Source organism: Gouania willdenowi, chromosome 9 (assembly GCF_900634775.1).
Source record: "Gouania willdenowi chromosome 9, fGouWil2.1, whole genome shotgun sequence".
NCBI classification, from domain to species: Eukaryota; Metazoa; Chordata; class Actinopteri; order Blenniiformes; family Gobiesocidae; genus Gouania; species Gouania willdenowi.
This window is the reverse complement of record NC_041052.1, coordinates 35,481,335-35,496,022: the sequence shown is the minus strand read 5'-3', so window position 1 is coordinate 35,496,022 and position 14,688 is coordinate 35,481,335. Positions and strand designations below refer to the sequence as shown.

At 38.8% G+C, this 14,688-nt stretch overlaps 1 protein-coding gene across 4 annotated transcripts in view; it reads left to right on the top strand.

Annotated features, from left to right (window-relative positions):
* The window catches only part of ap1b1 (adaptor related protein complex 1 subunit beta 1), a 59,430-nt gene extending 46,391 nt beyond the window's left edge, over positions 1–13,039 (top strand). For all 4 annotated transcript variants that reach the window (XM_028458327.1, XM_028458328.1, XM_028458329.1 and 1 more), the window contains exons 21-22: positions 333–487; positions 11,925–13,039. In XM_028458327.1, coding sequence (XP_028314128.1) covers positions 333–487; positions 11,925–11,999 — 230 coding nt within the window. In that variant the 3' untranslated portion in view covers positions 12,000–13,039. The remainder of the gene's footprint in view (positions 1–332; positions 488–11,924) is intronic.
* The last annotated feature ends 1,649 nt before the right edge of the window (positions 13,040–14,688 follow it).

Genomic DNA, 14,688 nt, shown 5'->3' with positions numbered 1-14,688 from the left:
TGCTGATCCTTTTTTCTGTCAGTATACCCCTGGATTTGAATTTTTTAACTGGTAAAATGATCCTGAAGAGAAGTAACAAGAGGTGGGAAAAGTTGACATTAGCCATTATTTAATAATTATTAACTACTACTAGTTCCCCAGGTTTGTGTTTAATTAAATTGTAATTTACAGTTTTTATAGAATTTTCATGCCAATTACAAAGTAAATTATCTGAACTCAATTACAATTCACAGCAAGAGATATTTTTAAATTACAGTTATTATTACTACAGCATAATTGTATTTAATTATCAATTACGCAATTACATGTATAATTAACCCCAACCCTTACAGATGCAGCCTCCAGTAAACTGCAGGGCAGCAACATCTTCACCATAGCCAAGCGCACAGTGGACGGGCAGGACATGCTTTACCAGTCCATGAAGCTTTCCAATGGCATCTGGGTGCTGGCTGAGCTGAGGGTGCAGGCAGGAAACCCTAATTACACAGTGAGTAGCAAACTAAACTCTACTTAACGGAGCATAGGGTGGGATTTGTGAAAAAATGAAACATTCATTTTAAGTCTTTTAATGAAAATGGGTGATGAAGCTTTCAAAACCAAAAAGGGTTTTTTTTTTTTTTTTGGTTTTGCAGTGCATACATTACATACATTTCATATCTGTATTCGTTGCTGTACATCTTGGTAGTAAAACAATCAAAACAAGATGAATCCATTTTAAATATAGCAAAACCTCAATACTCCTCTTTTTAGTCTTTTTCAGAACTGAGATGTATAAAACTAAGATAAGAAAGAAAAAAAGAATATGTTAATGTGTTAATGTGTGTTTTTTCCGCTCCAACTACCAAGTTAAATTTCTTGTACTATTTTTAAACTGTATAATCAGAATGTATTTTATTCACCAGGTACAGAGTTCAACACTTTTTGAGGTGTTGCCTTTCAGGCAGAACAGGCAGGCTCAATGTAGGGCTGGGCGATATATCAAGTTTTCTATTTTAGTGTTTTGTATTAAAATACTTGTCTTCAGAGTCACCATATCACCCAACCCTAGCTCAATGTTTTTAAACCACTTGTTCATCACAACACACTTCAGATGAAGCTCTGCATTCATTTTCAGTTACAGGAGAACATGATCACTAGTCGAACCTTAACACGTAGCATAAGATTTTGAATGGCATTATGGGCAGAATTGCACATATTCTTAAGTTTTGTCACACTTTCTAGACATTCAATCCAACACTTTTTAGTGTGTCTAAAAGTAGCCGTTTTTGTCATTTGCTGGTCTATATTTATTACATGTGTATCTGCAGTGTTGACTATAAAGCCAATAGACGAGAACCTGCTCGACATGAAATAGTCGACTGCACTCACAGAGCTAATCTTCACAGGAGAACATGCACACTCCCTCCACACTGAAGGCCAGCATGCAGCTAGCTACCCACAGAGAGCGTGTTTGCTTTGGGTGCAAAACACTTGACACCGTCACAGGCTTGTTGTGTAGAAATGTCTAGTACATGCTCACAGGCCTGCCTGTTGAGTTAAGTCCATAAGGGTTTAGTGAGGCCTGTGACAGTCATTCTGCCTTTGCTGGAACAACACTCATCACAACATGTCAATAATAAAACAACATCACGGCATCAATCAGTGGAAGAAGGGACCAGACTGAGATCGATGTGCAGCATTGAGCAGCAAAAGGGGCTGAAGTGGGAGGCTGATTGTGAGTCAAATGTTTTTGCACGTTTTTGTGCACATGGATTGGTTTGCATGTCTTTTGTGTCATATGTCTCTAATTAGAAAACTGAAACACCGAAAGAAATTGTGATGCAAATTATTAGTCCCATTGCATTTATGGTCTTCTGAATTTGTACTAACTTCACTAAAATTAAAGTATTGCAATTGTATAAATTAATATTAATGCTTCAAAAATACATCAATTAAAAATAGGAAAATATTTATTAGGCACTGATATTCCAAGAATGCACAACAGGGTTTTCACCAGGAATTTTTCACAGCATGGGGGCGCGGAAAATTTCGAAATGTATAACTCTTTTGAAGGCCAAAATTAGTCAAATAAAGCTAAAGTTGTTTTTTTTTAATCTTGGTTACTGCCTTACTTTTAGGGGTGTGCCATCTAAGGGACCTCACAATTTGATTCGATTTCGGTTCAGGGTGCTACGATTTGATTAATCAACGATTATTACAATATTAACGATTATCACCATTGTTTATGCATCTTTTTTCTTTTCCTCACTTTGTGGCTATTTCATACTTTTAAACAAGGTATACGTGTCGGTATCCATTCATAAAAGTAACCAAACAAATGTATCACTATTATCTTTATATCAAACCACCAAATCCAACAGTAATCATATTACAAAAGAAATAAATATGTATAAAAATTACTACAATATTAGCTTGTTCAGCTAAGTCAATGTGATCTAACACTAAAGCTTATTCAGTAAAAATAAAGACTTCCAAACAAAACTTAAATCAGCAGCAGTCTTGTGGGATACAATACACTAAACATTTTGCTGTGTCCAATCAAAGTAGCTTTAAAAACATATTCAACCTACAATATTAGCTCTCATAACACTTGTGGAATTTGGGTTTTTTAATAAAAGGTGGATAGATAAAAGAATACAAATAATTATTAATGCCAGGGACTGTAAGTGCTGAGACAAATGCACAGCTACTCATCTTTGTGCTATCTTCACTTTAAAATGATTGTGTAAGAAAAGGAGCTGGTCAACACGCTTCCATTCACTGTGCTCTGCTGTGCGGTTACACAGCGGTCCGTGTTTTTAGACGGGTCGGGTGGGTGGGTGTCCGACATCCCCACCGACCCCTTGCCCAACTGTGGTGGTCCGATCCCCATGTCAAGGTGCACCGAGGACAGTCCATGATGAGGGGGCTCCATCCCCGCCAGAGAGCGGAGAGGGCTCAGCAAGGTAACCATGTTCAAGGCCCAGGTAAGCGGCGAGTTGGGGGCGGGGCGGTGCCTTTGCCGCCGGGCCCTTCTAGGCCACGGTATGTTTGAGCCTCTGAGCTTAAATACATGGATGGTTATTACGGTTGAGCATCATTGGGTGCAGCTAAAGAGCTGCAGGGGTCCTCAGGTGAAGACGGCAGCATCCAAGCCAATCACCTGTATTAAATAAATGGTGCGGCTGATGAATGTATTTGTGGGTTATTCAGATTAAAGAGAGAGATTAAACATCCCGTGCACACGGTGGAGTCCCTTTTGTGTCCAAGTGTGCAACAATTATTACAACGGTACCGATTAAAAAAGGAAATAAAAAAACAGAATGTACTTTTGGGCCATTTTTCGGCTGAAAATTTTTGGTGGCCGGAATCTCGGTACATCACTAGAACCAACCTGACATAACGGAGTTAAATTTCTTAAAGATCACTCAATTTCAACATGAATTGGGCGACCGTTGCTCAGGTGGTATGGGATCACCTTCTGATCCAGAGGTTGGGGGTTCAATCCCAGTCTATACCCGTCTGTGTCAAAGCGTCCTTGGCCAAGACACTAGTTGCTCCCAATGGTTGACCAGTGCCTTGCATGGCATGGCAGGGTGATTGAGCTGATATTGTGAAAAGCATATAAGTATATAAATCCATCAAGTCCATTTACCATTTGAAAGTTCATCAATGATGAGAGATAGAGATTTTTACATTTTTATTATATAATCCAGAATCAGTGTATTAATCCGGATCAACTCCAAAATTTAATGGAGTTTTCCATGGTGTGTGACTCTCCCGTCTGCTCCCCTCTTAGATGATGATGTTTATCAGGTGGCACTAACTATTATTTGATCTGCTCTTGTCTAGTTTGTTTTTAGTCCAGTGACTTTCATCATCAGAGATTAATGGAAAAAAACAGAACAGCAGTTATTGTAATGAGGTTTGCTTTTTCTGAGTGTTTTCTGTTGACAGCCTGTATGACCTTCCTAGTTTTATTATTTTCCCTTAAATAAATAACTTCACCTCAACTCCGAACGGTGTTCTCATCCAACCTCTGCTTTTTCTGCACTGGCTCTTTTTTTCATGATTTGGAGAGAAATCAGAATTTATTTTAAAAGTTCAAGTTAATCGTCTTATTTGACTCTCTGGCTTCCTGTGTGCGGCAGCTTGCTTCTCAGTCCCTGCGATCTCTTGGCACGGCGCATTAAAGCCAAGCTGTTTGAGCCTTTTGTCTGATGCTATTTTTAGCTCTAAGGAAGAGAAGCCCTGCTGCTATGTAATCTTAGGGAGGTATTGGCCCTCTGAGGATGAAGATCAATAAAGTTTTCATGCTGCCATTATTAAACATGTAAAGTAAAGTGAGCTTAAAAGCCCAATTCTGCTGATATTTTAAAATTCGATTGGCCAGAGCAGTTTTCCTATGATACCTCAGTATTTATATTGGGCGTAATACCAAATAGCTATGTTTTCCCATGATGCCTCAGTACTTATATTGGAGTTTTACCATATAGCTGTCTCAGTTTTACTCTTTTACTTTGGATTTTTTCTGCATAGTTTGACTTGTGAACAGTAGAGAAAGACTTGGCCAAGTGTCGGAAGATAAATGTGCACAGTGAGAAATGCCTTCATTCTTGTGGTGTGTGTGTGTGTGTGTGTGTGCATATTTGATGAGCTGCAAATATCACACAAACGCAGTGGATTGAGACACAGTTTGGAAATCGCATCACAGTGGGAAGAATAGAGGATTTGGAAACAACAAATGCATTCTTTAGTATTTCCAACCCATTGTGAAGACAAGTTTTCAAACCAAGTTTTACTGTTTTTTTTCCCCCCAAGATTAGCATTAAGTTCTTAGTTTGTATTTTTTCACTGATTCACATCTACAGTGTTTCCTAAAGCCTTTTGATTGACTCTGAGCTGAAACGGCAGAGCAACAACGGCTGAAAACATGAGTCTTAAATCTGACTGAAAAGGCAGATTTGGCTTCATCACCTCAGTCAACCTCGTCTGCTCTGGGCTCTGATTTTAATGCATTGCTGTAGGAAAACTGTCCTTTTTTGCTGCTGTATAGTTTCAAACCATCTGCAGCAACAGCTTTATATTTGACTTTTTCCATGTTTACTAACATGATCATGTTTTTCTGTTTTTTAAAAATAGAGTTGAGCACATCCTATTAATTAAAGCCGTGTTCCTATTTGATCACTCATAAGATTTGCTGCAGTTCATTAGAACAGGGTTCTCAACCTTGGACTTTGCTACATTACTCCCATTTCTGCCACTTAATCAAATTTCAATGCCCTTTCTGCACAATTTTCCCATTTTCAAGACACCACTTTTTTAATATTGCATATGTTGCGCCATATGCATATTCGCCCTAATATGCGCCATATGCATATTAGGGCGACCGTGGATCAGGTGGTAGAGGGTCGTCTTCTGATCAAGAGGTTGGGGGTTCGATCCCAGTACCTGACTGTGTCGAAGTGTCCTTGGGCAAGACACTGAACCCTAAGTTGCTCCCAGTGGTCGACTAGCGCCTTGCATGGCAGTCCTGTCCCATTGGTGTGTGAATGTGAGAGTGATTGGGTGAATGAGCTGATATGTAGAGCGCTTTGGGACTGCTTCAGTGTGGTTATAAGGCGCTATATAAATCAAGTCCATTTACCATTATTGTCTTTTTACTATATATCATATATATTCAGGGTGACTCTGCCAAAGTGACATTTCTGAGTTTTTCACGCATTGAAAGTTGTGGACAAAACAATGGAGGCCCAAATTCGGCCAAAAGCGCAGTGGCATTAATCTCTCACGGATGACAAATCGCAGCTTCTTTACTTTTTCTGTGGCATTTAAGGCGCCTTTCTCTGAATTTTAAAAGGTTTCTGTTAACGTCGTTGAGTAGACCAGCATGAAGTTTTGCTATCCAGTTATTGCGATCTTTGGATAAGGTAGTCCAGGATTCCAGTTCAGTGCCATAGTCTTTAAGATCTCGCTTGGGAACATCTTCAAACTTTAGCCTCGGTCTACAAGTATGACGATGTAATACTCCGTGAAATAAATTACTTGTGGAAAGTGGACCAGAGCCAGTTATTTCAAAGACATCTTCAGTTGTTATTTTGTCCTCCCAGTTTTTGCAAAGTATAAATCGTAGATTGCTGGTGTGGAGAACAATCAGCTTGGACTTTGCCATCGATATGTGGCCCAGGTTTCAGCTCAGACATTTCTGCTGTTTTCATGAATTGAAAGTAACCAAAACAATAGCTATCTTGATATTTTGGCTTCCCACAGAAAAACACCTGAATTCGGCCAAAAGCGGAGTGACGAAGAAGTACAAGAAATCACAGTAAGAAGGAAGTAAAACACTTCTTTAAAAAAAGACAGACTCCATTCCCTCAATGTAATGCGCAAAAGTTTTCTCAATTTCAAGTTATATGATGGATTCAACAATTCAAGCAGTAATTTCAACCTTTTTTTGGAAGAAATACATCGGATTTATTGATGTTTTTATCTGTTTACAAAGAAATGTTAGTTATCGTCCCCAGTGTGTTTTAAAGCGTAAAGGGCAGAATGTCTGTTGTCTACCTGAGGGTTCTTAAGAACATCATGTTTTGCAAGTTAGAGTTGATTTTTACTGCATTAAAACCTATTATTGTGGAAAATCTTGTGCTCTGAATTGCTGCCATTAGAAGCTACATTAACACACACTATGTTAGACAGGCTGTTTGGACCTGCCTTGATTTTGAGCTCACTATATTTGTGTAGTACATTAACTACCCATCCGTGTATGTAGAAGGCATTTGAAGCCCATATTTATAACTCAATATAATAATAAACAATTTAAAACAAAGTTAATTTTCTACTAGCTCAGTTCTGGGGTCAGAGCGTGACTTTGTCAAACTTCACTCTTGTTTTCAGCGCTGGTCTTTGCTTTGTCATCCTGCAGTGCTGCTTCATCCTCATTCATCATTGCTTCAGGTGCCCTGATAGAACCCCTGCTGTTTGCAGGCTGCCAAACTGTTCCCCTGATCAGATTGAAAGGAATAAAGATGATGCCTTCATTTATTTCCAGCTGTCTTCCAATTTTCCTGAATGAACTTTGCGGATGAGGTTGTTGTGGAAAGTGTTTTCCCTAAATCCACTAAAATTCCACAAACTTCAGACCTTTTTTATTTTAGTTTCCTAAAGTGGCTGGAGACGATAACACACAAAGACATAGTTTAGGTCTCATAGATCGGAGATTCTCAACTGGTGGGTCGGGACCCAAAAGTGGGTCACGGACCTGTACTGGGAGGGTCGAGGACAGCTGGTCAAAAATAAATAAATACTTAATGTCTCATGTTAGACTTGTCTTTAATTTTGAAAGAAATCTTTGCTTGGCAGGCATGCTGTAAAAACATGGAAAATTTATATATTTATGTTTAAAAAAAGATTATATGTGTGTGTTTTCAACAGCTATTTTACAGTTGGTTGGTTGAATTCTAAAAACAAAAAACTGGGTCGCGATTTAATGACTGACAAAATATGGGTCCCAGGGTGAAATCAGTTGAGAACCCCTGTCATAGATCAATAAATCAAAGATCAGTTGTTTTGCGAAGTCGCGTAAACAAATGCATAGAAGTTTTTTTTTTTCCACTTTAATCTTGGTGTGATTCGGATCTTTTGGGCGCAGCTTTCAGCCATGAAAACACCAGAAATGTGTTGGGAAGTCACTTCGACCGAGTTCTTTGGAGGCAAACTCAAGAAATCGCAGTAAGAATGAAGTCAAAACACTTCCATCTACGGGACTTCACATCCCACAATGCAATGCATGAAACGTTTTGCATTTCCTGAAGAAAATACAAGTGAGGACGCAGGTGCTGGTCTGCGTCATCGAACACTGCATTAGCATTAGCCTGGCATTAGGTTAGTGTTTACCTAGCATTAACTTACCTTTAGCCGAGCATTAAAGCTAAGCTACTCAATTTATTTTCTTTAATTCTTTAAGACATGTAAACCCATGTAAATTTGCGATGGTAAAACAGGGGACGGGACCCGGATAAGCAAACTGCTTCTCTCGTCTCCTTTTTCGGCATGTACAAAAAAAGAAAAAAAAAAAAAAAAAAAGAAAAAAAAAAAAGAGAATGTAACCATGTCGGAAATAAACTGAATAAATAAATAAAAATAAATAAATAATTAAAAAAAAAAAAAATCTTATTAGCATCATATAGTATATCGTAAAAGTAATCATTTCTGAACAAATCGTACGTCTGCGTGCTGTCTGTGCCTTATAATTAATTATTTTAGTTGTTAAAGCCCCGGAAGACAAAATCTTTGCGGTCGCCCCCTCCACCTTAAATCATAGAATTTAGAGAAAGGAGGGGTGAGCAGAGCTCACGAAGGAGCCTCCTCATTGGCTGCCGCGATATCTCGTGAAACGCGTGCACGGTGCAAACTTGTTGGACTAACTGTGGATGCGCAAGTGGCTGTTTTCCTTCTAGACAGGTAATCTAATGTTCCATTTTCCTATATTTTGTGCATCCTTTTGCGTGGTGACGTGTTTTACCAGTAGTGCACGTTCAGCTCTCGTGTGCGATTTCGTGCACTTCCGCGAGAGGTGGAGACTGGGAGGGTTTATCAGAGTGGGGGACAGGATTTACGGTTCAAATTCAGCCACTCCTGTCTGTCGTGGTTTAAGAATCAGGTAGTGCAGCTTTAACTAAGCTCTGACCTAGCATTAGCCTAGTATTAACTTAGCATTATCTTAGCATTAACATTAGTCTAGCATTAACTACTAGGGGTGTGAAAAAAAAAACATGATTTCATGATATATCACGATTTTTTTGAGGGGCTGATTTTAAATCGATTTTATTTTATTTATTTTTTTCTGATATTTAATCCATATTTTTCTTACTGTATTTTTCACATTTTCGTGGACATGTGTTTTCTACTGCTGGAGACATTGTCACTTCTCAGCGGAGCAGCCTAACTACTGGGCATGTTGACCAACTCCTGTTCCTACATAAAAACACCTTGGAAATTGTGCCACTTCCGCACCGCCACTGCAGTAGATGTGCCGTAGATATAATAATAATAAGAAGAAGAAGAAGAAATAGGATGTTTTGAAGAAAATAGTTTTGACTCAATTTGTCCTCTGAATGATCAATATCTTCTGATGAACATATACAGCAACTTGATTTTTCATCTCTACGTTTAATTTTGATATTAACTGGGTAGAATATTGCAATATAACGCGATATTGTGATATCGTATCGTATTGCAACATCCTTGCCAATACTCACCCCTAGCATTAACTTGGCTTTAAGCTGGCAATAACATTATACTAGCATAAGCTTAGAATTATCATTAATATTAAATTAGCACTAGCTTATCATTAATTTAGCATTAGCATAAACTTAGCATTAACACTAATATTAGATTCGATATTAGATTAGATTAGCCTAGCATTAATTTAGCTCTAACCTAGCATTGCCTTAGTTTAACATTATCTTGCCCTAGCATTAGCCTAGAATTAGCATTGGCCTAGCATTATCCTTGCATGAGCTTAGCATTAGCATAGAATTAGGTGAGCTTTAATTTAGCATTAGCCTAGCAAATGAACCCTTTGTGAAATAATGCAGCACATAATATGAAAATGGTTGAAATAGGTTGAGTGTTTACAGTTGAGATGAAAATAAACTTTCTAGCGACAAGTTAAACCTTCTACATCTTTTTCTCCTGAATAAATGATCTTGGGTTTATTGATCAATGAGGCCTACATTATGTCTCTAGCAGATCACATTTATTCATCCTGAGCAGATTTAAAAGATAACCTCTGGTGTGCTGTGGTTTCAACTGAAACTGAGTTTCCTTCTATGTCGCTCTGTGCTGATGGAAGTGCTGCTGTCTTAATGTAGCCCTCAGCAGCAGCAGCAGCACATGCATTAGTGAAGTGGAGGAGGAGGAGGGTGGCAGTGCAGCACTGAGGGAGCTGTTAGAGAGCCTCACTCTGCCTTCAGCTTTCCTCCAAGACCTGATGAATATTTATTGGCAGTAAAACTTGATAAACTCCCATCAGTCAAACTTTAGGTTAAAAAAAGGAAAATGTTTAAAGTTGCTTTTCCTGTTGAATAATTAATTGTGGTAATTTAACACAAGAGCAAAGCCACGTTTAAATGCATGGAAACCGGAGGTGAGAGTGTGATGGTTGTTGTAAATGTAGGATTCAGTCGTACAGGGAGTTAGAAATGAGATGGGTGTCATTCTGACCTGCCTAAGTAACAGATTACATGAAAATGTGAAAGGAAAGAAAAGATTTTTCAGACTCTTGTCATAAGGTCTTGAGGTTTGGTTCCTTATTTTGTCATTTTTCTGCCACTCCAAATCAGAATCAGAGTACTCTAAATCTGAATCCAAACACAGTTGCCCTCAAACTGTTCTGCTCCACTACAGTGGAACAAATGTACTTCCTCTAAATGACAGTGATTAGAGCTGATAGAGTGCAGGAATTATTCATACAGACTAGTGTGTGTGTGTGTGTGCGTGGAGCGATCTGCCCTAAAATAATACAGATGCAGGTCCAGCTCTTTGACTTTAAATAAGAGCAAGACCTTTTAAAATAATCACAGCTGCTACACTGTTTGCTGATTGATGAGTTGGTGTCCTGGAGCCACTCGTCTCTTTGAAATGTGTCTTTCTAGATCAGAAGAGGAAAACATCTGCAGTGTGATGTCAAATCCTAAAGCTTCTCACTGCAGAGAAATAGCACAAATGAGCTCAACCAAGCGGCTTGATTAGAAGTCTTTACTATGTGTCAGTTTGAGCCCAAATCAATTTAAGTAAGTTCACTATAATTCACCTAGATGTGACCATTTTTTGTGTCAATTTTTAATTAGAGGACACCCAAGTGTAAAAATCAGAGTTCTAGGAACACTCCACAGATCTTGTTTTAAAGGTCCAGTATTATGCTATTTTTCACTCATCTCCATTTGTTCTAAGAACCCCCAACAACATAGTATTTGTGGTTTATTTTCACAAACTCCCCTGTTTTCCAGAGTTTTAGCCCTCTGAAAAGTCTTTGTCATGATGCTTCTAAAAACAGGCTGTGTTTGGGTCTTCATGCATATGCATGAGTGGGCGTGTCTGTAGACACTGATTCCACACCACAGCTGATTACATAGTGATTTTATTTTGCTATCCACACACTTGTTATTGTTTTCAGCCAAAAAACTGCACATTACAATCAAACACATGGCTATTTATCTCATTGACTGCCAAAGACTTCTAAAGACGTCAATTGTGTTTTTCGTTTGGGGTTGCTAGGAGACAGTGTGACGAAGCTCTCCCGTGGAATATCGAACTTGTACAATGTCGTAGTGACCAACTGGTGCCATGTAGGTGGCAGCAGCACAACTTTGGATGACGGATCACCCTTGACGTGCAGAGTTCAGAGGAAGAGGAAAAGTTTACAAGATAACAAATGGCGCTACGAGAGTTGATGCTGAAGTTCACAGCAGTGCACACTCGACCAGAGAATGTGTGGATTTTTTCAGAAAAAAGGAGTTTTTGTCAGCTTTTTGAAACAAGCTATAAACATAATGGTTTTTTCTGATGAACGTAGAGTCTAATCTCTCCAAATCTGGCAATATGGGTTAGGCTGCTCTGAAAATGGCTGGCAGTGAATGAGTTAAGCGGCTAATCTGATTGAGTCCCAACACCATGATTGTCAGGAGGAGGAGTTTTTGCCTTATGATGTCATAGGAGGGAAAAATCTAACTTGCCCATTTGAAGCTGACTTTTTACAAAGTGTGGAATAACAAGGGAGGGAAGAAACTGAACTTTTTCAACTTTGGCCCTCTGAATGAGGCTAAAGGGATGTATGTCACTGTAGCAAAACCATTATAAAGTGATTTTTTTCATAATACCGCCTCTTTAAACTAATGTTAGTGTCTGAAGTTTCTGTTTGTTTGTTCTCATCTCTCCCACAGGTCTCTCTGAAGTGCAGAGCCCTGGAGGTGTCCCAGTGTGTTTTCCAGAGCTACGAAGCAGTGCTGAAGAATTGAACCAACACCCCCCCCTCAGAATCCATCTCGTGATGACCCACAAACATCTTCACAGCAGGAGCCACAGTTACTTCACAGTTACTCCCCCTCCTCACTGTTTCCCCTTTGGTTCTCACAGATGCCTCTGTGACTTCTTATCTTGCTGCTTGTTTCTCTGCATGAGGCTCTTTAATCATTTCTGAGCCCTTCTTCTCCATAAATTAGGAGTCTATTTTTAGCACCAGCAATCAGCAGGTGAATCATCACTTGGGGCGTAGTTATTGGCGGCTAATTTCAATTAAACTACGGCAGAAAAGGGCTTTAACTATCTTCACCCCATCCCCCCCCCCGCGCCTGTGTGAGGTGAATAACAGCAGTGAGGGCCATAAATGGGGGGACGCATAAATAATGCATTGATATTGTTTATTTACGTTTGTGTTTGTGTTCAACAGCAGGATAAAGACCTTTGATTGTTTCTAGAGGCAAAATGTTTGATGTGTGCTTACGAGCTGTGTGTGTGTGTGTGTGTTTAAGTTTTACATCATGAGTTGACCTGACTTTTTATAGACCCAGAGTCGTCGTCCACTGGCTTCTTTCCTGTTAGTCATTCCATGTGTTGATTTGTGTTTGTAGTCCAGTTATTGTACATGTGGGCAAACTGGGAGAGTCCACAGCTGCAGGAACATTCTCTGCTCATCAAAGACTTTGTTGTTTTCACTATAATCTTATAGAAGCTCTGCTGAGGGTCTATAGGACCCACCTGAGATGAAGGCTCAGCTGGGGAAACACTGACTGATCTCATGGCTTTCCTGCCGTCACCTGCTGTCCCAGTTTCACCCACGCTCCACACACACACTACGGGTTTGATTGGATTCTTTTTTCCCCCCCAAGTTGTTACACTGAAGAGCTTTTAATAGTGTGTGCAGGATGAAAACACCTACGCTAAAAACTACTTGTACAGTTTACAACAAGAGGCTTTGTGTCTGTGTGTGTCGGGGGATGGGTGATTCATTGAAGACGCTGTACAAAATAAAATAAGATGTTTAATCTGAGGCTTTTGATCAGCATCATTCTGTTCATTGTCTGGTCTGCACATCTTTTGATTAAGGAAAACTATTAAAATACTCTTAAGTCACAAGTCAAGGAGTTTTATTGAGACCAGGGGTGGACTGGTCATCTGGCATACTGGGCATCGTCCCAGTGGGCCATGGGCCGATCCGCTTTTTTCTTTTTTTTGTTTGATGAGCGAGTGGCAAAAATAGTCCAAAAGTGGCAAAAACATGGCAAGAAAAGTGTAAAGTTACTAAAATGGGCCAAAAGCAGTCAAAAGTGGCCAAATAATTGGGCAAATCAAGAGAAACCAGGCATTATGTAATGGCAAAGAGTAGCTTTAATGAGCAACATTTGGCAAACAATAGTGAAAAAGGGCAAAAATGTGGAACACAAAGAGGCCAAATGTGGGGGAAAATAAACACGTGCTTTTTATTGAACCAAAGTTTGCTTATTTTGGTGAAAAGTGGCCAAAAAAATTCAAGAGAGGTCAAAAATTGGATGAAAGTGTAAAAAAAGAACTTGCAAAAATTGGAAACAAGGGGTATTTATTGGCTAAAGGAAGATTAATTCTGAAAAAAGTGTCAACTTTTTGAAAAGAGGCAAAAATGGAACAAAGGAATTTGCAAAATGGCCAACGGTAAAAAGGGGTTAAAAAGTTTCCTCCTTTTAAGGTTTTCTGGAGGAATAATATAATAAATAAATACATAAAAAGCCACATGTTGACTTTAGCATCACTGACTTGATAACAGCTTCTACATGGTGTCTGCTGATAATGTAGTGAATAGTCTGGACAGAAAATGCCAGGGCGGAATTTTTGTCATAGTCTGCGTCTGATTGAAACAATCTTTCTAACACAATATTAAAACACGCACGGTATCATTACATGTATGAGACTTTATTGACATTAAAATAAAAGCAAACACTGTGATGTAGTTCATGTATAATTCCATGTACACAAAACAGTTTATTAATAATTCTGCTCATCAGTCATTACGCTTGGAACAACTTCAATGGAAAAAGATAAATAACCTGTGCAAGTTGTCCCACTTAAAAAGATGAGCGAGGTTTGTAATTTTCCTCATAGGTACACTTCAACTGTGAGAGACAGAATGCGAAGAAAAAAATCCAGGAAATCACATTGTATGATTTTTCAATAATTTATTTGTAAATTCTTGTATAAAAAGTATTTGGCTCCGACAAACGAGCAAGAATTGTGTCTCTGTCACAGTTACTATTTCTTCTGTCCTCCACTCATTAGCTATAGTAATGTCACCTGTTTGAACTGCTTATCTGTATAAAAGACACCTGTGCACACCTTCACACAGTCAGACTCCAACCTACACCATTAAAACCAGAGAGCTGTCTAAGGACATGACTGGGATCTACAATAGACAGCGGCTTGGTAAGAATAGATCAACTGTTGGAGATATAAACTAAAAAAAATTAGAGATCCCAAACTAACAACAGTATTTTTATCAATCAAAGTAGTTTTGAGCTCCTTTAAAAACAACTAACAAAGGCCTTTCTCTTTTATCTGATCAATAATCCTGATTATGGTACCATTTTGATCCCCATTAATAACCATGCAGTAGGTCTAAAAGTATGGCCTTTTTTTTTAAATTTATTTTTATTTTTTGTGATAAAATGCACAATTTGA